General features: G+C 44.1%; 1 protein-coding gene across 1 annotated transcript; it reads left to right on the top strand.

Annotated features, from left to right (window-relative positions):
- The first annotated feature begins 401 nt into the window (after positions 1 to 401).
- On the top strand, positions 402 to 25180 carry LOC120838552 (tetraspanin-9). The gene is made up of 9 exons (XM_040208533.2): positions 402 to 744; positions 14235 to 14321; positions 14662 to 14853; positions 15346 to 15420; positions 16114 to 16218; positions 16981 to 17133; positions 18205 to 18359; positions 20401 to 20473; positions 21149 to 25180. Exons 2-8 carry the CDS (start codon positions 14259 to 14261, stop codon positions 20426 to 20428), a joined length of 771 nt encoding a protein of 256 aa, XP_040064467.1. The 5' UTR covers positions 402 to 744; positions 14235 to 14258; the 3' UTR covers positions 20429 to 20473; positions 21149 to 25180.
- Positions 25181 to 25366: the final 186 nt, after the last annotated feature.

The following is a 25366-nucleotide window of genomic DNA, read 5'->3' as shown; positions in this document are numbered from 1 at the left end:
TAGCAGTGACGCTACAAACAGTAATTCCCCGAAGTAGGAGCTTACCGGCCTTGCTTAAACACGATGATGAGTTACCGCAACTCCGCAACCTGCCACTTGCGTGAAAAGCGAGTACGTTCAGTCGTTCAGTTATTGTCCTGACGCGACTGACTTATAAATTTAGTGACGTCACGAGAGTGACTCGGAGGGACTGGTTACGTTCATGTTGTAATATTTAAAATATCAAATTCTAGTCAAAAATTAATTGTTAAACTCCTTCAAATATATGCTGTTAATACTTAAATGCAGGCTTGCATATGTTAACACATGTAACAGGATAAAATACAATATTTTATTTTTTTCTGTTGCAGAAGCCAGTTTTGTGTTAATGGTCCTAGTCGTAGCCGTATCCATATCCATCCAGATCCAAATGAAGTGGGAGAGGTGGGGGAGGATGTGTTGATTTCTCGTAGTGTGTAGAGGGGCTCGCTGGCTCGCCGTAGTCCTGTGACGTGAACCGGATAAGTACCTCACTTACACTCATTTATCGAAGCCGTTCTCTAAAAACATATCGCGCACGCACCTTCTTTTTCTTCGAAGCTTGGTTCAAGATGTCGCGCGAGTTGTCGACACGACGCAAAGCACAGGAATGATCCTAATTCGCTTACGCTCAGCGCACACCGATGGAGACATGTGGATGGACAAAGTGCCAACGCCACGGCAGCCCTCATGAATAGCCGAACCTCGACTCAAAAGGTTTGATCGGTAAGTAAACTGGCTGTTATCCTGGAAAGTTCCGCGTCAATACTTGCTGTAGACACTGTGCTGCGTGCTAAGACGAGGATCATCTCCGCTGGTACTTCTTGCGCAACATGTTGCTTGATCCGCTTTCCCGAGCGCCACTCACCGCACTCACCGCTTGCGAGGCCGCACAACCGGAAGATCAATCTCCGGTTGATTATTCCCTTGATTGAAACTCGCGGATTTCTCGGGTTGTCCGTTTTCTGTTGATGTTTTTATTGTTTGCACGGAATCAACTTCGGAGAGTGGAGAGGGTGATGACACCACATTCTTTGGAAGCGCCCTTCCTCTCTTGCGCGGTTTTTGATTGGTTCACGTCGGATTGACCTCCCGTCTGCGCGTGTTGGTATTGGTGGAAAGCTGATGCACTGAAGACGGAGCTATCTTTATTGACGAGAGAGACGATTTATCGGAACGATGCTCTGCCGCGCCTTTCTAATACATTTCGCCTTGTAGGAAAAAAAAAAAAAAAAAAGGAGAAGAGACAGGCATTGTTTTAAAATAAAACCACGTCGCCACGGACACAGAGCGTTAAAATCGACCAGCTTAAGATCATTTGGGAGAGGGGAAGGGCTCATTAAATACGATCTCGACTACAAGCAGGTAGGTCATTAGTGACCGCTCTAAGTGAGCAACTCCGCTGTTCTCTAAATAAAAAAAAAAAGAAAATAATTACAGTAACAGAAAAAAAAAAAAAAAAAAAAAGCTTTAATTTTGGCGATTCATTTACTGCATTCAAACCTTGCCTCACAACAACCTGCTTCTGCTGGTAAACTAAAAAGAAAAGAAAAGAACCAAAATACCAACCACACTCGCAGCTGTTCCGTGTCTTGTTCGAGGGGTGTGTAAAGGCGAAAAGTCGACACTTGTGGTCGTGGAATCGACTCCGATGCGCGTGTTCGCCTGTGCAGTATTCAGCAGCTTTCTCTAGCGTTTTGCAAAACCAGTCTCTATCCGACGATCCGCATCCCAGCACTCTTTCTTTCTGTACGCGTAGAGTGCTTCGAGGGCGCGCACTTATCAAAAGAACGACCCGAAGAAGCGATAGGAGTATCTGGAGGAGTGAGTATCCATTGATGTTTATGGTGGCCTCCTGTGGCGCGCAAATCTGGCTTCCCTCTCTTTCTGTTTTCTTTTTTTCCCCGTTTTTGCGGTAGTTTATGTTTCTTCTTTTTTTCCTTTTTTAATCTTTTGCTCGTGTTTTGTAGCGTTTGCGGAAGTATAGTATAAAAAAAAGAAAAGGCCACCGCGCATTTCGGTGCGAAAATAAAGCTGATCGTGCATCGCAAACGCGTCTGCAACGTAAAAAAAAAAAAAAAAAAAAAAAAAAAAGCAGGAGAGAGAAGCGGAAACCATAAGCAGACGACGGGCGAAGCCAACTGGAATGACGCCAAGAGCTGCGTGTCGTCCTTTAATAAGTACGAACAAAAAAAAGAAGACAAGAAAGGCTGGAGGTGTTTCGTCTGCGTGGGCGACCGCGCGTACATACGACAAAGCAGCAGCAGCAGCCGGCGCACATCCGTCGGTCACCCATTGTGAAGCGCGTACACTGAACGCTGGCTGAAATCGAACGAACTTCTTTAGGACTGCACCGTCAAAAATACCAAGTTATGTAATAACAGAGTATCAAAGCATGCGGGGGGCGGAGCGGGACGCCATGTTGCTTCCATATCTTCGAAGTGGCTGCACATTTAATTACGCCTGTTCTAGCTTGCCGTATGCCGAACCGGTGCACCGCCGCATACCATTAATTTTTTTTTTTTTTTTTTTTGAGCGATGAAGCGGTTATGGGCGTCTCAAGCTGTTTTCCATTACTCGCGACCTAGCCCTTGAATGTAAATCGGTGACCCTGAGCGTGTTCATCTTTAAATTTAGGCTGCCTTTCTTAGGCGTGTTTGCCATTTCTTGTGTTACGTTGTCTCTGGCTTAAAAGGGACGCTGACGGGGTGTTTATGCTCGCTAAGCTTTTTGTTTGTACATGCCACATGAGAGCCCGACTACGCAGAAAACAATTCGCGGCTCGAAGTTCGTTTTCTTTCCGCCCGAAAGCCGCCGATCGAGAACTGGCCGCTTCCAGTCGCGCTCACTCTCTTCTCCGCAGTCACGTGCCGTTTTCTATGGTTTAGAAACTTTAGACAAAACCACCAAATATAATCAAAGTCGTGGGTCATCGAAGGCGCACGCACAATATTAACAATAGAGAAGAAATGCGATACCAATTTTTGATGACTTTTAAAAGGTTGCAAATACGTTACAGGAAAAAAAGAACAGTTGCGCAGCCACGTGACTTCCACCAACTCTCTCCTTCCCAGTCCAGTTTCGGTTACAGTTTCGAGCAGTTGCGTTTTTTTACTTTATTTAAAATATATGTGACGCTGTAGCAAAATATTGATTATGCAGTCTTCTGACACCATAATGAACCAGTTTTACTATGACGATTAATATTGAAGCCTCTTCCACGAGAATAATTTGGATAGTATTTTTAATTTACCGCTTGTAAAGCAATCAAAGGCACGTGGAAAGCATTTCATGCTTTCCATGTAAAAATATTGTGAGCAGTTTTTTTTTCTTTCTTCCATTTTGCGCGTCGGCTACTTGATATCATACTGCGGGCAATTGACCGAAAACGTTCGCTCACAGGTACACACACAAACACCGGCAGCTGTTTTATTGAAGATGTCCCTTGTGTTCACTAGCCATCGGTGATCATTCCTGTTCAGTGTATAGTGTTTCCACACGGCGTGGAAGTTCGTGTTCCCCTTGCGCACCTCGCACGTTTGTTTACCCACCCAAATGCGTCCACTTGCGTTTGTCCCCCCCCCCCCCCCCCCCCCCCCCCCCTATTTGAACCAATGACGGCGTGAGCTCGCCTTACTCGTCATCGCGCGCTTTCTACGCGTTTCCTATGTTGTCCTGTGCTTGGCGTGCCCCCCTTCGCGTTTTAATGCGCCAAAGACGAATTTCTAGAACACTCACTCGCCGTATGTTTTTTTTTTTTCTAAGAATAAATGAAGAAAAATAAAGAGGGACCGAAAATGACAAAGACATACACCGTTCACACACTAGCGTTTGCTTACAACCATGTCCTTGTGATCTGTTACAACTCTCTATGAAGTCAGACTTTAATCGGAGATTAGTTAATCATTGGATTTAGAAGCTTTGGCTAGGTGGCGCAAGCCGCCGCCCGATTAGAAGTGTTGAGCCGTATCCATCCATCCATCCGTCGCAAGGGATCCAAAGAGGTTTTAATAAGGCACTCGGTCGTAGCTAGTCGCAAGTGCATTGGACATTATACCCGTTTTCTCTTACGCGATCTGTCTGCTTCTTTTATGATACTATACCACAGGCCTGCGCACTTTAAAGTGCACAAGGCCATTGCCGGCGCCGGGGAGGCGACTCGCAAATTGTGCTCGAGTTCAGAAACCACTATTCTACGTCGTTGAAAAAAAAAAAAAAAAAAAAATTGTCTTGTTTTGCGACTTTTGTGCTGCCCAAATACCGTTAATCTCCTAGGATCCGACCGCGAAGGCAATGGCAACCGTGGAAGCGTGTGCATGAAGCTGACGGAAAACAATTCAGTTGGTAGCTTTCGAGAGAAGAGACGAAAAATGAGCGGAAGCCGTTCCCCACAAGGTTTTTTCATATATATGCAAACTCAAAAGTGACTCGTGTTTTGATTGGCTGAAGTATGGCAGAAAATAAAACTTTATTTTTCCAGGACAAAAGAAAAAGAAAAACAAAACTGAACCGTCGAACAGCCACACAGTACAAAGGGTGACCCCATTGTGGGTTGTGACGTCACCGAACTTCGGCAGCCTTCTTTCAGCTGTCACTCTCCCGCCGTATTTGCGGTCGTCTGGCAGCCTGTCTGCTAGTGACTATACTAGTGACGTTTCCGGTGGGCGCCGTTGTGCCTGCATTCTCCATTGTCTCGAAGAGTTCTGCCGGCACTCGGTCTTTCGGCGTCTGCCTTCTCGCGGCGTTTTCCACGATGAAGAATGCATGGCCGTGTTTTATGCTGGCCAGGCTTCAAGCAGATTACCGTATTTTCTGGACTATACATGTTCAAAGTTAAATATTTACACGATGCGGACTACCTAGTGGTGCGGACTTTACAAGAATTTGTTTGTTTTTCTAGATCGTCCACTAGCTGTGACAGGACGTGAAGGATTTTATGAATAACAGAGTATGTGATTGTTGATCTATGTATCATGCAAGCTTTTTTTTGTGAGCTAATACAGATGGCATTTGTCAAGATGTGCTGTGTGTGATAATTTACGGGTTTGGACTCAGCACTAAGAGCAGACTATGCACGGCGTGCGGACTGTGCGGAAACAAACAAGTGTCTGGTTGCCGCCGTCGCTCATAGATGGCGTTAGCTGTCTGGAGTTTTGTGTCGATATTTGTTTGTCCGCGGACAGGATTCTGGTAAAAGAAAGAAAAACATTGAACAGATCATACGAGGCGTGCAGCGAACATTTCAACACATTCCTGGTCGACTGTCTTTCCAGGAAGCCCGTTCCACTCCTGCACAGTCCGTGGAAGAAATGAAAACTTCAAACAATTAGTATGAGTCCTAAATGAGACGATGAAGTTCCTTTGTTTAGTGAAGTAGCCCTGTGAAAAATTTATGTAATCATTTAGCTTAATTTTATATTTTCCGTGAATTATTTGAAAAATAAAATATCAATCTGCATTCCCGATTTCTTTCTGTCGCTGTGCACAAAACTATGTACTGATGTCCCATACCTGTTAAAAATAAACGTTACAGCTTTATTTTGAACCCTATCTAATCTCACTATGTCTAGGTTTGTAAACGGATCCCAAACAACGTTAGCGTATACCAACATCGGCCGAATAATAGCCTTATAGGCTAGTAATCTAGTTTCCAAGTTAGATGTCCATTGTCCCTCTTGTTCCCCTTCTCCAGGGATTATTTTCATCAATACTTTAAAGTTATTTTTACATAAATTAACTTGCGAAGAGACGCGAAGAGGATTCGATAAAACGTAATCAGTGTGCTTGAGCTTAAAATGTTGGTTATCCAAAGTCCTAGATATTGCTGGAAAACAATGCATAAATACTGTAGCATAGAAACGCGCATCGTTACAAATTTAACGCAAAATATACTTCCGCTGCGCTTTCTTTTTTTTTTTTTTTTGTCATTTATTTATACTCTTGAAAAGGTATACCTTTCGATCGAATTCTGATTTCGTTACCTCGAGATGTGCTGTCAGTGATTGAGGAACGACATTGTCAGAATTGAAAAAAAAAAAAAAGAGCTAACCAAACTGGTACGCCCGGTATATGTCTTACTTCCTTTTTATTTGGCGAAGTGAAGAGATGCTTTTATCCAATGTACCTCGAGTTCGCGGAGTCGAATGTTTCTGATTTCGTGTGCAGTCACTTTCAGTTGTTGGAACAGAAGGTCATGATTCGAACATTTCATCGAACTGAACCACTTTTGAGGACAAACGCAAAATACTGTCGGACAAACAAACAAATGGACACCACACAACGCGATATATCTCCCACTCATATATATATATATATATATATATGAGTACGAAGGAGGGTGCACAAACGCAGCAGTTAAAGAATGTAAAAAGAAGTTGATTTGATAGTATAGGAGTAGGAAGAAAATAAAGCACGAGGTAGGTGAACAAGTAAAACACTGAAAGTATATTAAAACAAATTATATAGACTACAATTCGAAGTACAAAAAGAAATTTAAACGCACGTAAGGAATATCTAAAATAATAAAACAAGTTATCACGCAAGGTATTTATTCAAAAGATGAGTGGAAAGTAAAAAAGGGGGCATAGCGGGCAGGCGTCGACGTTTTGGCAGTGGTGCTGCCTTCTTATATATGTATGTAATATACAGGGTGTTTCACGGAAGGTGGACAAATTCGATATAAAAAAAAACTACGCATCGCGCAAAAAAAAAAAAAAAAAAAAAAAAAAAAAGGCTTGTGTTATTTTGGGTGTAGGCCAGGGGCCTATTCAGGAAAATTATTAAAGTTCGGGATAATTAAGTTGTTAATGATTTTCGCGGAATTAACCGTCTGCTGCGCTGTCCTCGCGCAACGCAGCAGATGTTGGTTGCACTATTTCTCCACGGGGTGCGGTACCGTCGATGCCGAGAAGCGCTCTGATTGCAAACCGAAACTTAAAAACTCGTCGAAGTGTGCTGTTTTTCAGAAAGCTGCAAAATGTAGCGCGTGCCTTCTATCGCACTCCATTTTTTTTTTCGATGATGTTCAGCAAGTTTTTAACTAAAACCATGCCCTTAACCTAAAAAAAAAAAAAAAAAAAAAAAAATAGTGAAAATAATTAACAGCTTAATTATCTCGAACTTTAATAATTTCCTAAATGGGCCCTGGTCTAAAATCAAAACGAAACAAGCCTTTTTTTTTTTTCTTTGTAAGATGCGTTGTTTTTGCAATATCAATATCCCAATTTGTCCCCCTATCGTGAAACACCCTATATACTATAAAAAGGAAATATCTCATAGTTGTTTGAGCGCATTAAGATGGGAATTTGGGCCAGCTGGTTCATGGTCGAAGATAGGCGCCGAAAAAACAAGGACAAGAAGAGACGTAAACACTGGCGCACTCGCAACTAACATTTATTGAAAAAACGAATCTCTTACATAGCCGTAAAAAAAATCTTCGTCACGACCGTAGGCATGGTGTAGACCCATTTCTACAAAATTAACCTTTTTTGAACGGTTGCAGAATTTTATGCTTTTCGTGAATCGTCTGCTTGAAAATGAAAACGGCGCCATTTTGAACGATTTATGACGAGAGCAGGAGAGGGTACCCTTCCCTCTTTTCACATTTGTACAGCAGACGCTGGTATCCGCGGCCTCCTCTCCTGCATTGGCTCTGCCAATGTGGCAAAAAAAAAAAAAAAAAAAAAAAAAACTCCGTCCTATGCACACTAAAAAAAAAAAAAAAAAAAAAAAAAAGGTGTAGTTTTTACACCCCTTGTCATATATACGACACCTCAAAACTTCAGTTCAACGTACACCGCACTGACGTCGACCAGACAGCCCCAACTTCTACGAGAGGTTTGATGACGGTGCGATGTAACATGTTAAACAGCTGAAGTACGTATCAAAGACTACAGAAAACCAACACCGACCATTCGCAGTAAGGCCAAGAAAACCCCGATTACTTTGTTTGCAGTCAGTCTCAATTACTTTAGCTATTTTAATAAGTTGCACAACTCGGTTATCAAGCCGCTCGTGAAAGTTGGTAGCGTCGGCTCAACGTCAGTGCGCTGTACGTCCAACTGAAGTTTTGGGGTGTCGTATACGTGACAAGGGGTGTAAGGACCACACCCCCCCCCCCCCCCTTTTTTTTTTTGTGTGTATGTGTGCTAAGTTGCAACAGACCATTTCCGGAAATCGCCTGTTTAGGAGGTTCTGGTCTGGTTTGAAAATACGTAAGCACGTGCTCAGGAGGGCATGGACAACGACCTTAATTAATTAAGGTAATTGTCCGTTAATTAATTAATTTTTTGTCCCCAAGTTTGTTCTGAGACGCTTCTTCTCTCTCCTTCCTGTACTGCGCGCATTGTTTTATCCTGCGAATCCTCGAACCTCGTCTTCCGCCAGGTGGCGCCAGGTTTTTCTCAAATGGGCGGTTGTCTGCGAATGTTCGGAGCAAGTTTCGAGGGCTAGTCATGACGCTGATTAGCTTCGTTTCTTCTTATTGCGGGACACGATGTCGCTAACCTCCGTATTCATTAATGTTCTTTAATGGCGGTCGTCAACTTGTTACTGCGTCAGAAGGCCCTGGTGCGTCATTCCGAGTAGGGCCATAACAGTTACGGTTAGGGACGTCGCGAACTTCTGTCAATCCTCGTGGTTCGCCGAACTTTCGACCTTTTGGCGACGAAGTTCGACTTTTGAGCAGCTTTGTCCGAGTTTTGTACGAAAATGTCGAATTTTGTAAAACAAACAATTTATGCTCTATATAGGTTTTCTTTTTTAACTTAAAAATAACAACAACGAACAATTATTTTTTTTATTTATTGAGTTACTCTGTTACTTTCCTTATCCAGGTGGCGCCATATCGTTTTCAATTTCCGCACATGCGCACAATAGTCGAATTTGAGTCGACCTTTTGTCGAACATTGCTTCAAAAGCTCGAAAAAAGTCGACGAACTCGAACCGCGTGCGCAGAGACTAGATTCCCGTGAAGTGAATCATCTGCGCATGCGCCGTGCCGACAGCAGCGCCACTTCACTGTGTCTTCAGCGGCCTTACGTGTCAGCACAATTCTGGATGTTGCGAGCTGGTCGAGGTTCGAAGTCGACCAGGTTCGACTTTTCTGAACCTCTTGTGGAAAGTTCGACAAAAATTCGACTTAGGTTCGACTGCTATGCGCATGCGCGACAGGCTAGCCAGTTGGCTTCGAACTGGATGGTGATGGCTAACAGATGAATTAAGGGCAGCACTAATTGGTTATTTCAGTTAATACAGTACAAAACATAAGTTATTAACTTCAGTGATTAGAATTCGTTTATTTTAATTGCAACTGTTCATCAAATTAAAACACCCTTTGCATAAAAAAAATAAATAAAAAAATCCACCCATGCTTTTATCAAGGTATGGCCACACTGTCCACAAAGTCGAACCGGTCGAATCTGGTTAAAAGGTAGAAGGTTCGTCGAACCATCCGAACCCCGAAAGCTCGACCTCAAAATCTGGTTCGGCAAAAGTTCGCGACATCCCAGTTAGGCTAGCCTACGAATGGATTCGACTGCATTATTTTCTACGCAGCTCGGTGAATGCTCCTCAATGCAGTGGAGGGATAATCGAGGTATTGATCATTTTTGATCGTATATATTCCTGTCTAGTTCTTCCTCCAACTCCTCCAAGCGTTTTTGTACCTTTGGTTTGCATCCTTGGTCGGGCTTGTAGATACCGATCACGTAAGCTTCTTTGGAGAGCGATATACCACATTTTTTCTTTTGTTTATGTACATTTCGTGTGCTAAGAACAGATGATGTATATATATGGCGCGTGATCACGGGTACGGTCGTCCTCTAGAGACAAATATATGTTTTGCTTCCCGTTAAAAAAAAAAAAAAAAAAAAAAAAAAAAAAGCGAGATTAAATTTTTGATGGGTTTGAAGACGAGAGTGCGTATTATCGCCCGTGCGCTGCGGCTTTCCAAGTGATGGATCGCTTACCCTAGAACCCTGGGCCGCTCGATTTATGCGCGGTTGTTGTTGTGATCTTAAAAAAGTTAAAAAAGCATGGAAACGAGGACGGTAAATTCAGATTTCATTCGGGAAAGAGCTCTCGCTGTTTGTGGGTAGAATTGCTGTGTTGGTCCTTTGGGAGATTATACTTTCGCCTTCGTGGCTCGGAGCGGGACGCTATCCTAGCCCTCAGAAAGTAGGTTGTGGAAGGATAAAGTGCTGCAATACACCTTTTGTTCAAAAGGTGTACTGTTTGCACCTTTTATTGGAACAGGAGTATTCGTGTGCAATACACTTTTTTTAAAGGGAGTTTCGGTACGGCTACTCCCTTTCAAGAGGTAGAGTATTTAGTCACAGGAGTGTAGTACGCCTTTTGCCGAAAGGGAAATACTGTCTTTCAGAGCACCTTGTTTTGCCAGTTTCGGTGCACGTTTGCCTAAAGGGAGAAATAGCTAAAAACGTCGCTTTTAAACAAAAAAAAAAAAAAAAAAAAAAAAAAAAAAAAAAGTAAAAATCTATTTTTTTTTTTTTGGTCGAAATGGAGGGACACTATTTGAGGAGTAAACGCGTTTTGGCGGAGATATATAATGCTACAATGCACCTTTTGTACCAACTGCTGAAACCCGACATTTCAACAACTAAAAAAAAAAAAAAAATTTTTCTTGTTTTTTTGTTTTTTTGTTTTTACACGGAAGGAAACTTTCCCTTTAGCCGCGCAAGCGGCAATCTAGGCTGATGAGCATCTGGTCTCTCCAGGCCCGCTAACCCCGCGGGGGCAGGTGTCACCGCATTGTGCCACCGCTGTGTCGCACGCGCGCGCGCGCGCTTCCGCGACCACGCACGCACGCGGGTTGGCCACGGCCCGCGCTCGAAATTAATTTGGGCGTAAGCTTGCTCCGCGTCACGTGCACGGGGCCGACGAAAAGTACGTCATACGAGAAAAGGAAAAAGCGCGCAGCAAAAATGAGCACGTTCTTACTCCCCCGCACGCGCTGTTGTAACATCAGCGCGCGCAGCCAACGCGCGACTGGCTCCGAGGGGGCGTCTGTATTTCCAGGAAGCGTGTGTGTTTCTTTCGCGCGGGGTGTTTGGGAGATCGAGCTCAACTCGACGACGGCTACGACGTCGTCAGCACGCGTTCTGGGACTCCGGGCCGGTGGCGCACCGCTGGTCTTGACGTGGTCGTCGCGGCTGCTCTTCGCGTCCGTCGCAGCACCCTGTCCTTGTTTACCCGCCAACGCGTGAAGTTTGGATGGTGTGTGTGCGTGTGCGGATGCTGTGGATTCTATTTTCGCCGCACGCGTAGGGGTGAGTTCTTGTGGGTGGGGGAGCGTTTCGGGCAACTTAAAACGCAACCACCCCAACGGACCGGCCGTCGGTGCTACTGAGAAAAAAAATGTCACACGGTCAGGAATCTTCCTTTTTAGGAGATGGAGGGGTACTCGAGGTAGTGGATCGGTGATGTCTTGTATGGGAGTAGTGCCCTTGTATGATGCAAATTAAGACCATTGTCTGGTTCATTGGATGAATCTATGGAGTCTTGCTGAGATTTGTGCTTTGGAACTCTTGGTTCTTGATATTATGTGTGGACATCTCCACATGATCAAGAATTGTCCTCTTTATCAGGATATTGGAATGGGAGAGTACTCAAGGTTGTTAGTCGGGGATGTCTTGTTTTGGAGTGCCTTTATACGAAGAGAAGACCACCATCTGCTAATTTGGTGAATTACTATAGGCCTTCTTGATGGGATTTGTACCGTGGGGATCTTAGTTCACGATGTCGTGAGAGAGCATCTTTAAACGACCAAGCATTGTCTTCTCTATCAGGATAAATTGCGATGGAGGAATGGAGGTTATTGGTGCTATCCCTTTGAGGGGTTTCTTTGAGGTTACTGCTATCCGTTGGATTGTTCACTGGACAATCATTGTTTTTATTACACAAGATGCAAACTGCACGAGTTTCTGAATGAATATTTAATCTTAATAATGTTATTCGAGCAGTATTGTTTCTGCGACATTGTTGAGATAGTTGCATGTTGATGTTCATCAAATATTGTCAGTCAAGGCTGTTTTTCTCGGGCATACTAAATTGTCCAACAGACCGTCTCGAAACAGTGCTGCTGTGCAGTGTTTCTGAATGACATGGCTGAAGTTATCTTGCTGGTTTTATGTCATTAAAATTCACATTGGACAGCATATATGTAGGGTTCTTCGTTTTTGGGTTTTATTTTTATTTTCAAGTCTGTGACACTATTTTCTAAACAAGAGCTTTTTCTTTTTTTCGTTTTCATTTTGACGTTATTCTACCAAAAACATTTTTTGTTTAGTTTTCTTCAAATTGTTTCAGGCTATGACCTTAAACAAAAAAGTACACAAAAGAAAATCAAGGTTAAGCCAGATGGCCCGAACAGGAAAATGGGCAAAACCTATTAAACATTATGGGAGCTTTGAATTCCTAAGCTAGGCGGCACAAAAGAGAGAGTGTAACCCTAAACCAGGACACACGGAGGACAATGGGGCCAGACCCATCGGAACAAGATAAAACTTAGTGGACATAAAAATTGTCGGTTACAAAAATAAAGCCCGGAAACGAGGAGCTCAACATATATGTCATTGCCTTAACTCTTTACCAAGTGAGGCTTGCTGATACATGTAGCATCTAAAATGTAGATTAAATAGTGATGTCCACCAGCTTTGCCTTATGCTCGAATGAGTCGCTTAAAAAGCCTCCTTTCACAGCATCATTAAATACATCCGCTAAGTATTAATGCCAATCAATATGATTTAATTGCTGTTGAATTCTAGCACTGATGATTGTTGTCTCCAAATATTTTGCAGAGCGTTAATGATGACTATCCATATTGAATGGCATTGCTGAGCAGTGTTGCTAGACGTTGCTGCAAAACTGCATTATAAAATAGCACTGCAAGTGAAACTGCTCTAAAGTCTATTTAGAGATTTTGGGAGGTGCAGTGCGTGTCACTGCTAACATGAATTTGATTTAGGCACTTTTTTTAATCCGTTGGCATTAGAGCGCTTGTTTTGATGAAAACACGTCTTTCATTTGTCATTGCCGGAGGGAGAAAGAGGGGGTGAGGGTGACGCATGCAACGCTCCCATTGATCCGAAGCGCTGACGTCAGCATACGTCAACCTCTCCCTCTCTCCCCGGTGCTGACAAACTGACAGATTCTGCCGGTTTTCGTCAGAACGAGCCCTTTCGTTTTCGTCAAAGTCACTGGCACAGCTGGCACGGAGCCAGAGAGGAGGAGGCACCGTGCAACATCTCCTAGACAACAAAGCTGTAGTGCTGAATGAGATGGCATCACCAGAGAAGGCCAACGATGGACACAGATTGGAAACAAGTGCTGCGTCAGTGCTCGGCTTCGAATTAAGTTTGAGCCGAACGTTGACGCAATCATTGTGTTCAATTCATGCCCAGCATTGGCCTTTTCTGATGACGCCACCTCATTCAGCGCTACGGCTTTGTTATCTAGGAGGTGTTGCGCTGCGCCGCAGAGCAGTGGGATGCGGGTGTGCTCAGTTGGCGCTCTGCCGTCGCCGGTTGTTCTTTGCTCTGGGTTTCCGTAGTAGCGGTGCGTGGGCTGTGATGTGTGTTTGTATTTGAAACGATGGATGCAGTTCCCTTCACAAGTGATATGGACGCATTTCCTTCCATGAGTGGTATGGATGTGGTTCTTTCCACGAGTGATGGATGACCGAATCCAAGGGCGTCAACATACTCTGACAGGCAGAGTACAGAAAGGGGTGAAACAAATTGCAGGAAGATCCATGGTGGATTCTTAGGAAATCCGTTAGCATGACCCTTGGGAAACACTAACACTGACCCCGTAACGAGGCCAGAAAGTGGCAGCAAAAAATAGAGGCAGCAAAAAATAAAGGAAGCAAAAGAGAAAGCCAAAAGAGAAGTGAAGGGGTCAGCGTTAGCGTTTCCCATAGGGGGACGTGTGTGCATTCCCTAAAGTCCACCAATGAATCTTCCTGCAATTTTTTCATTTTACTTTGAAAAAGTTCTGGCAGAAATCAAGATTTACCACTTAAATTAGTTCCTAACTGAGCACTCAGTGCTTCACTGCTTAAAAAAAGACAAACAGAAAAAACTGGCGATGGCTTGTTTGCACTATTAGTGTCACGGAGTGGGCATTTATACTGTGTGCTCCAGACCCCGGGGTAAAAAAGCAGATTTGTGTTGCTGAGCTGTGGTGCTCTTTTTCAGGAGGGACGTGTAAAAAACGACACGATGGGCAAGACCGGGTACACCTGCGTGAGGCACACCCTCTGCTGCTACAACCTGCTCTTCTGGGTGAGCCTTGCCTCGCGCATTTGCGTCGCAAGAAGATCGTCCTGAGAACAAGCTTTTTGGTGACTGCCAACTAGTAAAATACTGACTACACTAAAACCATTAAAAAAAAGTTGACATGACTGCATTATATGAGGTGAAGAGTACCATCTGGTTCATCAGATGAATTGCTACAATAGCCTCGGAGTGATTTGTACCGTAGGACTCTTGGTTCATGACGTGGAGACATCTCTACACAATCTCTACAGATTCTTACCTGCCAGGCACGAATTTCGACTTGGCTTGTTTCGTGTCAGCCGGTGGGCTGATTCTTTTGGTTCCGGCCACCTTGCTGCGCTCGCAGATCCTAGGCTGTGGCATGACAGGGGTCGGGGTGTGGCTCCACGTGGCGTACGGGGGATACTCGACGGTGCTGCCCACGTACCGCATGCTGAGTGCAGACGGACTCTGCCTCACTGCCGGAGTGGTCACCTTCCTGGTGGCCTTTTTGGGCTGCTGCGGGGCCTGGTTCCAGAGCCGGTGCATGCTAGTCACCGTGAGTCACTATTGCGTATCCTCTAATTCCCTGCCCCCTTACATTGTTCCCTGCAGCAGGCCCAATAGAATCGTAGTAGTTTCTAGACTCCCTACGAGTTTCATTCCGTCTCCTCTGTACTGGAAGCATACAGAGCCATGTCCTTTTCCCGTTTTCCCTCCTTTGCCACAATTTGGGAGAGGACGAAACAAAGGACCTTCTGCCTCGCTGAAAATTGAGGTTGTGCATATCATTATGGGTTTTCTGAATGTTATAAAAGGGCAGTCTCATTCAATAAACCCTTTTTGGCCCTTCTATGGCATTGGGTCTAGTGATATGCTTAAACTTGATTTTCCTACAGTGAAGAGAATGATGTGCCTACTAATGGCAGGCACCTGGCGTGCTTGTCAGGAATGCTCTCTTGTCATGGCCTTTTGTTAAGGCTCATCTTGCGGCCTTCTTTTGCTTTGACTTGTCTTGATTGGTCTTAAATGGGCACTTGTTACCTTGCAGTACTTTGTCCTGGTGATCCTCATCTTCTTGCTCGAGTTTGCTGCGGGCACTTTGGGATTTGTGTACCGGCGACATGTAAGTGGCACTCTTTGCCCACATTTAAAACCTTGCATTTCTTGCCATGGGACGGACATGACTTCACAACCATAAATTTCACAAATTCTACGGGATAAAAATAGACAAAGATGTGGATGATATTTGTTGAGTGTTCATGCACCAATCTTGATGCCTGGTATGGCTTTGCCAATATGTTCTGTAGGTAAATGAGCATGATGCTGGATGTGGGGGAAGAGACAGAGTGATAGAATTTCTTTATTGAAACAAAGAGGTAGATGCAGAGTTCTTTCGGTACACATTAAGGAAGGTAGAGGTGTCTGGCTAGGAAATGCATCAGATCATAGCTGAGAAATCACACTTAAGAGTAGGGATGATCAAGTTTATTTGGCTGCTCAAGGAACCAGGCTTGAAAACCTATGCCATGGTTTTGAATTGTCAAGAGCATCAATGAGAGTTAATCCGAAAAGATTTACTGGTTTGTATACAGGGGTGACCATTGTAACATCCACTACCTTGGACTATTATGTGAACTCACAAGCATAATGGCTACGGTCAGACTCTGTGATCTTAATTGGCCCACATGTCTTCAGTCTCACTTCAATTTTAGCGTTGTTTGCACTGCCGTATAATGCATAAGCATTCCTCCTCGTGTTTAAGGGTTCATTTCTGTTGATGCAACATTCAGCGTACGACATGCGTTTGATCTTGCAGATTGGCCAGTCACTCATGGAGGAGATGAAGGTGGGCATCCAATTGAAGTACAACCCAGACAACTACAATGGCCTGGCTGAAGTTTGGGACCACATCCACTCAAAAGTGAGTGTCAGTCGCTCTTGCATGTGTGTTTGGGAAAAGGGAGGAAGAAGAAGCAGCAGCAGCTCAGGGTCTCGCTTTACTGGCACACATTTAATTGTTCAAGATCAAATTCAATGTCACACACTACTCCGGTGGTCACGCTCAGTCGATCCTTTTAAAAGTATTAGTACCAAAATGGGGATTCATGTTGTGGTTTCCATTGCATGCTTCTGCCTTTTCATGAGCGAACCTTGCCTGTGATGTAAATGAAGAACCTGATTTGAATAGAACACATTCATCATCATGCAGGCATGTAGCCAGGGGGGGGCCCATGGGGCCCGGGCCCCCCCCCAAAAATCTTCCATTTTGCTGGGACCTCCTCTCCCCCCTCCCCCTCATACAGCTTTTTGTTATGGGTGCCCCCCCCCCCCCCCGAAACAAAATCCTGGCTACGTGCCTGTCATCATGTGTAGTAGTCTAACTTCAATCAAGTTTTTTTTTTTCAGTGCTCATGGTGAATTGATTGACTCAATTAGGAGGGGGTAAAAATTCTAGTAATAGTACATTGATTTAAAATCTTACGAAGCATTGCTGCTGATAACGGTTTGTTTGATATATTCTTACGACATAAAATGGTTGCCAGGAGCAGAAACCCTGACCAATGAAAGAAATGAGAGTCCTGGCCAAATATTTTCTTCTCATACCCGTGCCAATCAGTTGAGTTCTCTTCTGATTGATTGATTTCCTGCGAATCGCACAATGGTAATACCCTGTTGGGTTCAGTTCCAGTGCTGTGGAGTGCGCAGCTACCGGGACTGGCACCGGATCTCAGCGTGGCCGGAGCAGGAGTGGGTGCCCCAGTCGTGCTGCCTGGACGAGTTTGTTAACGGTACTGCCTGTGGTACTGCTGGCAACCCTGATCTGCTGCACCAGGGGGTACGCTTCACAACTTTTTGCTGGCATGCATAAATTTATGAAATATACACGGGTGTTTATTTTTTCCTGCGCCAAATTTTTAATTAAGCGGGAGAAAGATTTATGCATGCGGTTTTCACTGCGTGTTTATATGGCTCAGCGGATGTTAGAGGGGCGCTTTTTTATATTAGTCATTTTTCGAATAGCCATGCCTAATGTATTCTATGTTAAAAGGAAAAATTTGTTTCTCCATAGCTTGTAGCAGTATTGCTGTGTACCATTTTTACTGCCGACATGTCCTGAATCCGGGCTTACCCGTTACAAAGATAATAGCGAATAGATCCAATCAAATCAAATCCACGTGAGTTTGCATGGCTGTGGTGGTTGCTAGTGGTTTCAGTCAGTGGTGGATTCAGAGGGGAGGGAGGGAGAGAGATGGGGAAGGAAAAGGCCTTGAATTCCGCATGTGTAAAATTGTAGGGTGGGAAAAGAAGGGTAGGGGGTGTTTTCTCAAACATCTGATATGTTGACTCCCCCCTCTCTCGAAACACCTGCATTCGCTCCTGATTTCGATGGTCATCTGGTGAGAATGTGGGTTCTGTTATCAAAAGTATCTGTGGTGAAGTTGAGGTTCTCTCCCATTAAAATTTAATTGGATGGATGTTGGGGAGAGAATTTCGATAGACTATTTCAGTTTTTAAATCACTCTTGACTGCAAATGTATCTTATAGTGGTGTAAATATTGCATTGAAAATCTTTTCTCTTTTTCTTTGGGGAGGGGGGTGGAATTCGATTTGTGGCATGTGTATCCTATCCAAACTGTAAAAATAAATCTTTTTTTTTTTTGTGGGGGGTGGTGTGGGGGGGGGGGGGGGTGGCGGCGGGGGGAGGCAGAAAGCAGAGTTCAGTGTCTTCTTAATAGTGGAATATTGAAAAGCTATCATTAGTGGATAGTCATAATAGTTCTTCTCCACTAACAACAGGCATTTCATTGACGGTTTTGTGGTACTAGTGAAACAACTTGCAGGTGCACGACATTCCCCTGGCGCACACTTTCTCAGCGTTCACGCGTTTCTTGCACACACATTGCAGGGCTGTTACCAGAAGCTACACATGTGGATCATGAAGCGACTCTACATCGTGGGCATAGTCTGCATGAGCTTCGCCTTCGTGCAGCTCTTTGGGCTCATCTCGGCCATGTTGTTACTCTGCACTGCCAGCGAAAAGAGAAAAAAGAAACACTCCAGGTGTGTGCTGCTTCTAAGGAATACACCTCCGCGTTTACCGCGCCCCAAGAAGCGGTCTCTCGATTTCCGCCCGACGACCTCGTGGAAGCGTCACGCTGTCGCGTGCTGCGACCCTGGCGGCGTCGCAGCAGCGAAGGTAGATGTGGCCAGTGGCGTCGGAACAGGGGGGGCAGGGTAAGGGGGGGGGGGGGGGGGGGGCGACTGTTCCCCAGGCAGTTCAGATATTTAATGGAAACAATACGGGGGAGGGGGCGCAAAGTCACCGTCACCACCCACCACAACCACCACCAGCCCCCCGTCTCCTGAATAGTTCCAACGCCCCTGGATGTGGCGGACACCTGTTGCGCTGCAGGTCGCTTTCCAGCTTGGCAGCCCACGGAAGCTTCGGCAGCCAGAAGTTGGGACGCCATGACAATGGCAACACTCGCATCCTCTCGTGCTTGTTTCCATAACTTCCACGCCCAACACCAGGATTGCGACATCCGACTGCGTGACGTCCCCGCTTCTGCAAAGTCGCTTGTTGCCACTTTGGGAGAATCTTCGGTGCATGCTCGGAATAGGGCGCTGAACACACCAGTCGGAGACACGTTCCAGGCACCGTAGCCATACTTACCAGAAACACGGGCTGGATTGTTGTCGAGGATTTCTGCTGGATGCTTTTGTCATGCATGTAGATCGTTCCGATTCCTCCGATAATGATAGCTGTTACTCTACCAACACCTTTGCGCATGCATTGCATCGTTTTCGGGCGTCATTATCGGAAGTGTCTGAACCATCTAAAACTCCCCAATGAAAGATCACCGCAGCTTCTACCTGTTGCATGTTCATTTGGTACGGTTCAAGAAGTTTCTAACGAACGAAAACATTTCATTACATCTTGTTTTCTTATGTGCAACGGCTCAAAACTGCATTCACGAAGCCGGTGAAAGAGAAGCTTTATTTGGTAGACTGTAGTAGAAGTATTTATAAAACTTGTGACACAGTTTGATTTAGTAGGCTACTATGTGGCTGCTAGTAGTAAGAGTGTTTTTAGAGTTGTGCAAATATTAAAAATTTCGAATAGCACTTTCGAATTATGCGCTATTGAATATTCGCTTTGAGATGAACTGCGATATTTTTCGAAGTGTTGATCGCAGCAGGTTTGACCCGTTGAGTCGCTTTTCACCGATTATTTGTGCACTACGGAGAAGCTGCACCCGCGGAGCACGCAAGCTTCGCGGGTACTGCTTCCCCGCGGTGCACGGGTGCTCGATGAGAAGCGCACTCAACGGGTCTTAACCGCCTTGATTATGCGAGAGTATGTGTTAGGCAGCGATGTCTTGACAACTTGCGTGCATCATTCATGCTTGTTTTTTTATTCTGGTCAACCTTAAAATTGAAGAAAGAACATTCTATAAATCTCCTAGGTTAGGATAATTGCAACAAGTTTGTTGTTCATTGCCACAGTTCATAAATGTAGTTTATATTGAAATTTTAACTTGCTTAGAAGTGTACAAGTGGAAGTTTGGGAATAACCGTCGTGTGTTCAGCTGGATTTTTGTTTAAGCATGGTGGTCAATATTCAACTAGAAGATATTCGGCCAAAACCACTATTCGCTCTGAATTTGCTTCGAACTCAATATCTACTATTCATACATGCCTATTGCTTTTACTGGTTAACTAGTAAAATGTTTTAGTAAGTGAGCTAGCTAATAAAAAGTATTGCAACTAGGAAACTAGCTAGCGACACCGCTTGAATTAGTAAATTAGTAAACTGTATTTATTCATTTAGGTTCCCAGATATTTAGCTTTATATTATATGTGCAGTTTAAACTCTGTGCATTTGGAGATATTTTACTATTTCCCTGTGAACTTGGAAACGATGAACTCCAACTGATGTACTCATGTCAGTCATAATCATAATTTGGTTGTGGTAGTTGCCTTGCTTTTCGCCAACAAATCTAGCAATTCTTTCCTGATGTGTAAGATAGTCGTGACTGTAAGTACTTGGCGATTCACAAAGTATGTACTTTGACGTGGGAATTCTGTGACCTCTTTTCAGATACATCCAGTATGCTGCAATGGTATGAGGCAGCAAGAATATGCTCACCTTGCGGAACTTCGAATGCCAGACAGTGAGTGGCTTTTTCCTTGATTAAGGAATATTCGTGTTCAAAGGAGATGAAGTAGTGCCATGCAGAGAGGACTTAAGTAGATGGTCAATAATGACTATGTATTTAAAGAGTCATGTGGCAAGGCACAATTGCAAGTCTTGTCTAAAGTGCTACAACAGTGACTGCCTTACTCATTTTGTGATGAAATTTACACAGTAGAACAATTTGGTAGTAAAGTCAGTTTTTTTAGGAAATCTATTCACTACATCATTATTTTAGATGCCTGTAGTACTGCTTACAACCATACTTCGCTTGACTAGTATACTATTGGTATTTATTAGTTCTTCTGTATATCTTAATGCTTATCCATAGTCATCTTATAAGTTCAGGCATGACACACCACAATATATTGGTGAAATTTAGACCGAGGTTGACTTTCGGTCTGTTATTTTTCATTTCAGTTTATCTTTCACTGTTCAGTTAGATAAATAAAATAAGTTTTGCATTACATTGAGCATTACAGATAACTGGCCAATTTAAACTCGTCAGTTGAGAACTGTCTCTCGGCTTCGGACACGTTAATGCACTTCCTGTGTCATTGTGTTTCTTACATCCATTCCAGTCATTATTTGACGAGTTTCGCGTGTTGCCAAATCACCTTTTTTCGCTTCTGAAACAAACTGGTGCATCCCACAGGCTTGGAGCTCGAGGCGGCACGAAGAACCATCCGCTGCGCACGATCGACGTGCGGGCAGCGATGACGACGCAACTCGTGGTAGAACGCAGCCGGGAGGCAGGTCACAAACGGCTGCCCATCCTACTTCTGCGTCTGAATCCTTTATCCTGTTGGACCCTAGATAGGTTTTGTTAGACGTGGGGAAACATAGCAGCTTATATTTTTGTCCTCTGTCGGGGAGTCTAGGGACTTTTCATAGAACCGAGTGCAGGGTCCGATTTTGACGGCACTCCTGTTGAAGGTTTTCGAGCACCAGTGAGTTTGTTTACAAAGTTGAGAGTGGTGTACGGACCGGCATCAATGCTCGCGTCCGTTTTTTTGGAGATGGGTTGAGGCGCGACAATAGACCATTTTCAAAATTTTGTCCGGCAACTTTGATCACTGTCAGCATTCCAGTGTATTGCATCTGTGCCACTCTAATGGTGGCCTTCTTGAGGCTGACAAAGGAAGAAATTGAAAATACTATGAAACGGAGGATATTTGAGACCTGTTTCTTTGAGATGTCAGTATACAACACAACGCACAAATTGGATACAACGGCTGCATAAGCGTTGATTCCGGAGTGTGGTCCAATCAATCTATTTGGTACAAGTTTGGCACTAAAGCCTTTTGATGGCAGAAATATAATCGAGGCACTTATGGTTCGCCGCTTTGCACTGGTCAGTTCTTATGTTCAAACTGAAACAAATCAAAAAAGAATTATGAGGTGATCGAAGAACCAATTTTCATCTTCCAATGACTTGCGAAAGTGATGGTGCCCGACTAACTTCAGTTTCATGAACTTCATTAGTTTGCCAAAATTGAAACTGCTTGTTGAGCCACCAGATGTCACTGAATTTTGAAAACGGTCTATTGGCAGGCTCCTGTTCTGGAACGGTGAGACTTTTGGGCTCCCTTCGTTCCAAGAGCAGCCAAGTGTTGGCGGCGAGCATGCGAGTGTTTAGTATTTATAGCACATTTATTGCAACTAAAGTCGCGAGTTTCGTATATTTTCTAAGTGACGGCTGGGCCAGAACTTGCCATTGGACCGCGAGAGCTCTCTGCGCGCATTCTTGTTGGTGGGTGGCTCAAAGTACAACTCACCTAATTACCCAGCTCAGATCTGTTTGCGACGCTTGCGAAGGGCTAGGTGTTGCGACGTACTGTCGCGCGACTTTCCTTCTTGTTTTCGTTCTATGGAAATGAGAGGTGGCATGTCGTGTGTTCACATCAGCACAACGTGCGTAGTCGACATATTTCTACGCCTTTTTTAGAGCCTTCCAACTTTATATTTTTGAAGTGGAATTTGACGACCTTCACTGGAGGGTGGGGGGGAGGCAATTGAGTACAGCTTGCTTAACAGTTCCCGCAGTATGCTTTTACTCCTGACATTCCAGTTTATTCGCTCTGTTATTTTTTTTGCAATTTCGGGTCGTCACCGGCTCTGTGACGATTCTGCTGCGGGCACATTTGCAGGTGTGCGCGGGAAAAACGGGCAAGGGCCACTCACGGTAGAAAGATGATAGAAAAATGGGTTCACCGCTTTGGTCGCGGCTTGCATGCTTTTTTTCTGAAGTCGACGTTGGTAAGAGAAGTGCTTGTGAATCCACTGGAGGCTCGTTAGGACGCCACTGGGAGCAGACGGCGTCAGTGTCTACGGGTTAACATTCCGAATATACAGAAGGCGACGTATCACGAGCATGGGATTTTTCGCAGTGTCTCACAACGACAAAGTACAACCGCTTTGCCTCGCGCGATGCACGCTCGTACTGGTCTTTATGTGCGCGCAACACAGTGCTGGACTCGGTTGCAAATGCGATTGAAGACCAGGTTTCCCGTTTTAATCCGGCCAACCATGATTAATTAATGTAACATTATTGCCCCATTATCTAACTAAGGGGCACGATCGTTGTCCAAAGCCCACCTCGTCAGTTTGCATTTGAATCCAGCACGACGATGCGTACAGTATAGTAGCGCAATAGTGATGTGTCGTTAATTTAACCAGATTATGCAAAACCCAGGCTTCCGTGCGTTCCCCTGGCCACTGTGGTGGACGTGATTTCTGCGCGGGCGGTGATTGCTTGCCGGGACCAAGTTTTGTAAGAGCTGCGAGTGTCCTCAAATGAAACTTAGAAAGTTTGGTGGTTTTACGACGTATTTGACTCTTTGCCTGCTCCGTTTGTTTTGCATGTAGGGGTTTGATAGAAAATGTGGCATGGTACAAATGTGCAGTGTAGGGTTTCCCTCTTTTTGCTTGTCATTTGAATTTTATTGGCTGCACTCCTTAATTTGATTTAGGGTTGAAAAATCTGTCTGCATCATTCCTCCTCGAGTTTGTGCAAAACCAAAAGTATTCTCGTAAGCAGTCACCGTTCGAACCTCTTCCGTCTTATGTGTCTATTAGCTGCATAGTAGTGGCGTTGAGCAACTAGGTGGCGTGACTGTGCAGCATTACGTCTAGTTACCACTGTACCATGTTAGTGTATAACCAAATAACATATCGTAAAACAAAAGAGACTAAATGTGCCAGTCCACTGCCTTTTATGAGCATAGGCGTATTATATATATATATATATATATATTTACGGATGGAGAGCACTGTTGACATATTATTTATGGGATATTTATATGGACAGCTCTCGTGACTGTGGAAAGACAGGCCCAGTATATTTTCATGTCGTGTCGGCAACGGTGAAGTGTAAGAATATGTTGAGATGACAGAATCTATCTAGAGGCGTACAGAAAGAAATCCTTTATGTGTATTTGCATGGATATATTTTTTTGGATATCGCGGTGTTCGGACTCCCGTAATATTGCCTGGTGTTGTTGAACTTGCGACGCATATTCTTTGGTTATGTCCGTATAATTATATTTACAAAAGAAACGAAAACTGTGTGTCCTGTTTTCGTACATTTCGCAGCAACTTTGTAGATTGTAGACTATACTTCCTTGTTGAGAATGTGAAGTAAGGCAACATGCACAGCAATTTGTTTCAACGTAGCTCTTTTATTGCCATTCCAGATATTACGACTGAACGGAGTGTGGCATTTCATATGATAGTTCTGTCTGTCTGTCCATAGTTTACTTGTACACGGTATAAATCTTTCCGTCGGAACTTTACGCAACGAAAAAATAACTTTTTTAAAGGTGTTGTCACTGCCACAAGGGGTATGCACTGTGAAGTGTTCAGCACAAATGTCTACATTGCGTCTACTGTTTGTAAACGTTTTTAGGAAACAGAATTTTAGGATTTTCGATGTCCGGATGGCGTAGCCACTCGTCAATTATTACGCGACAGTTTAGTGGGTCAAAAAATTTGTGGAGCACTCGGTGTTTGATGTGCGCATGCAGCAGGGTGTCGTGAAGACATGTGGTTACTATATTTTACACACTGGACCAACTTTGTCAGGATTCAAAGTGTATGTCTGGCCCACTGATATCGTGTGCCATCTGATGCATCTATGTATTTCCATTGACGCGGGCTCGTAGCTCGGGACTATGCCTAGCGGTCTCCGTGACTATGCATTGAGTACAAGCTGACAAAGCGGCTCAAATTACCGTACCGTAGCCAGTCTTTGCCGTACGGTCATGCAGATGTGTATGCAGTTGTTTTGTAACCGGAGCATTCCAAGGGGAGAAATATGAGAACTACAATTCTTTTGCAAAAGAATGGCAAAGATGTTTAGCACAATATATGCACACACGCAGGCATGTTGTCTACATCTACCTGCAATTACTGTCGAAAGCTGACTTTTCATACGTTAGGTAAAAAAACGAGAGATATCGAGAAAGATGTAGGAAGGACATTTTAAATTGCATTAGTGTAGGCTGTGCAAGCCAGAGACTCAATGTGCTGCAAACAGAAGAAATAAAATAAAACTCAGATTGGTGAGTCTGTTCCTTTCACCTGTACAAAGTTGTTGCGTCTTCACAATTGCAAGAAGAGCCATACCTTCCGACTGTCAACAATGTTAAAGAGTGTGTGCTAGTACAATAAAATGGTGAATAAATAATTGGTCCACAAGGTCTTTTTTTTTTTTATGCGTTTCACCTATAACTAGTAGCTGTACCCAAGTTGGTAAGTACAGGGAGTTTCCAAGAAAAGAGAACAGTGTTTTTTTGCCCGGGTAAGTAAACTATGCATTGCAGAATGCTCACCCTCCGTGAGAATGTGACGCTATCAGTTGGTATATAGAATG

The sequence above is a fragment of the Ixodes scapularis genome, unplaced genomic scaffold (genome assembly GCF_016920785.2).
Source record: "Ixodes scapularis isolate PalLabHiFi unplaced genomic scaffold, ASM1692078v2 PGA_scaffold7__128_contigs__length_106722199, whole genome shotgun sequence".
Taxonomy (NCBI): Eukaryota; Metazoa; Arthropoda; class Arachnida; order Ixodida; family Ixodidae; genus Ixodes; species Ixodes scapularis.
This window is presented reverse-complemented; position numbering and strand designations above follow the sequence as displayed.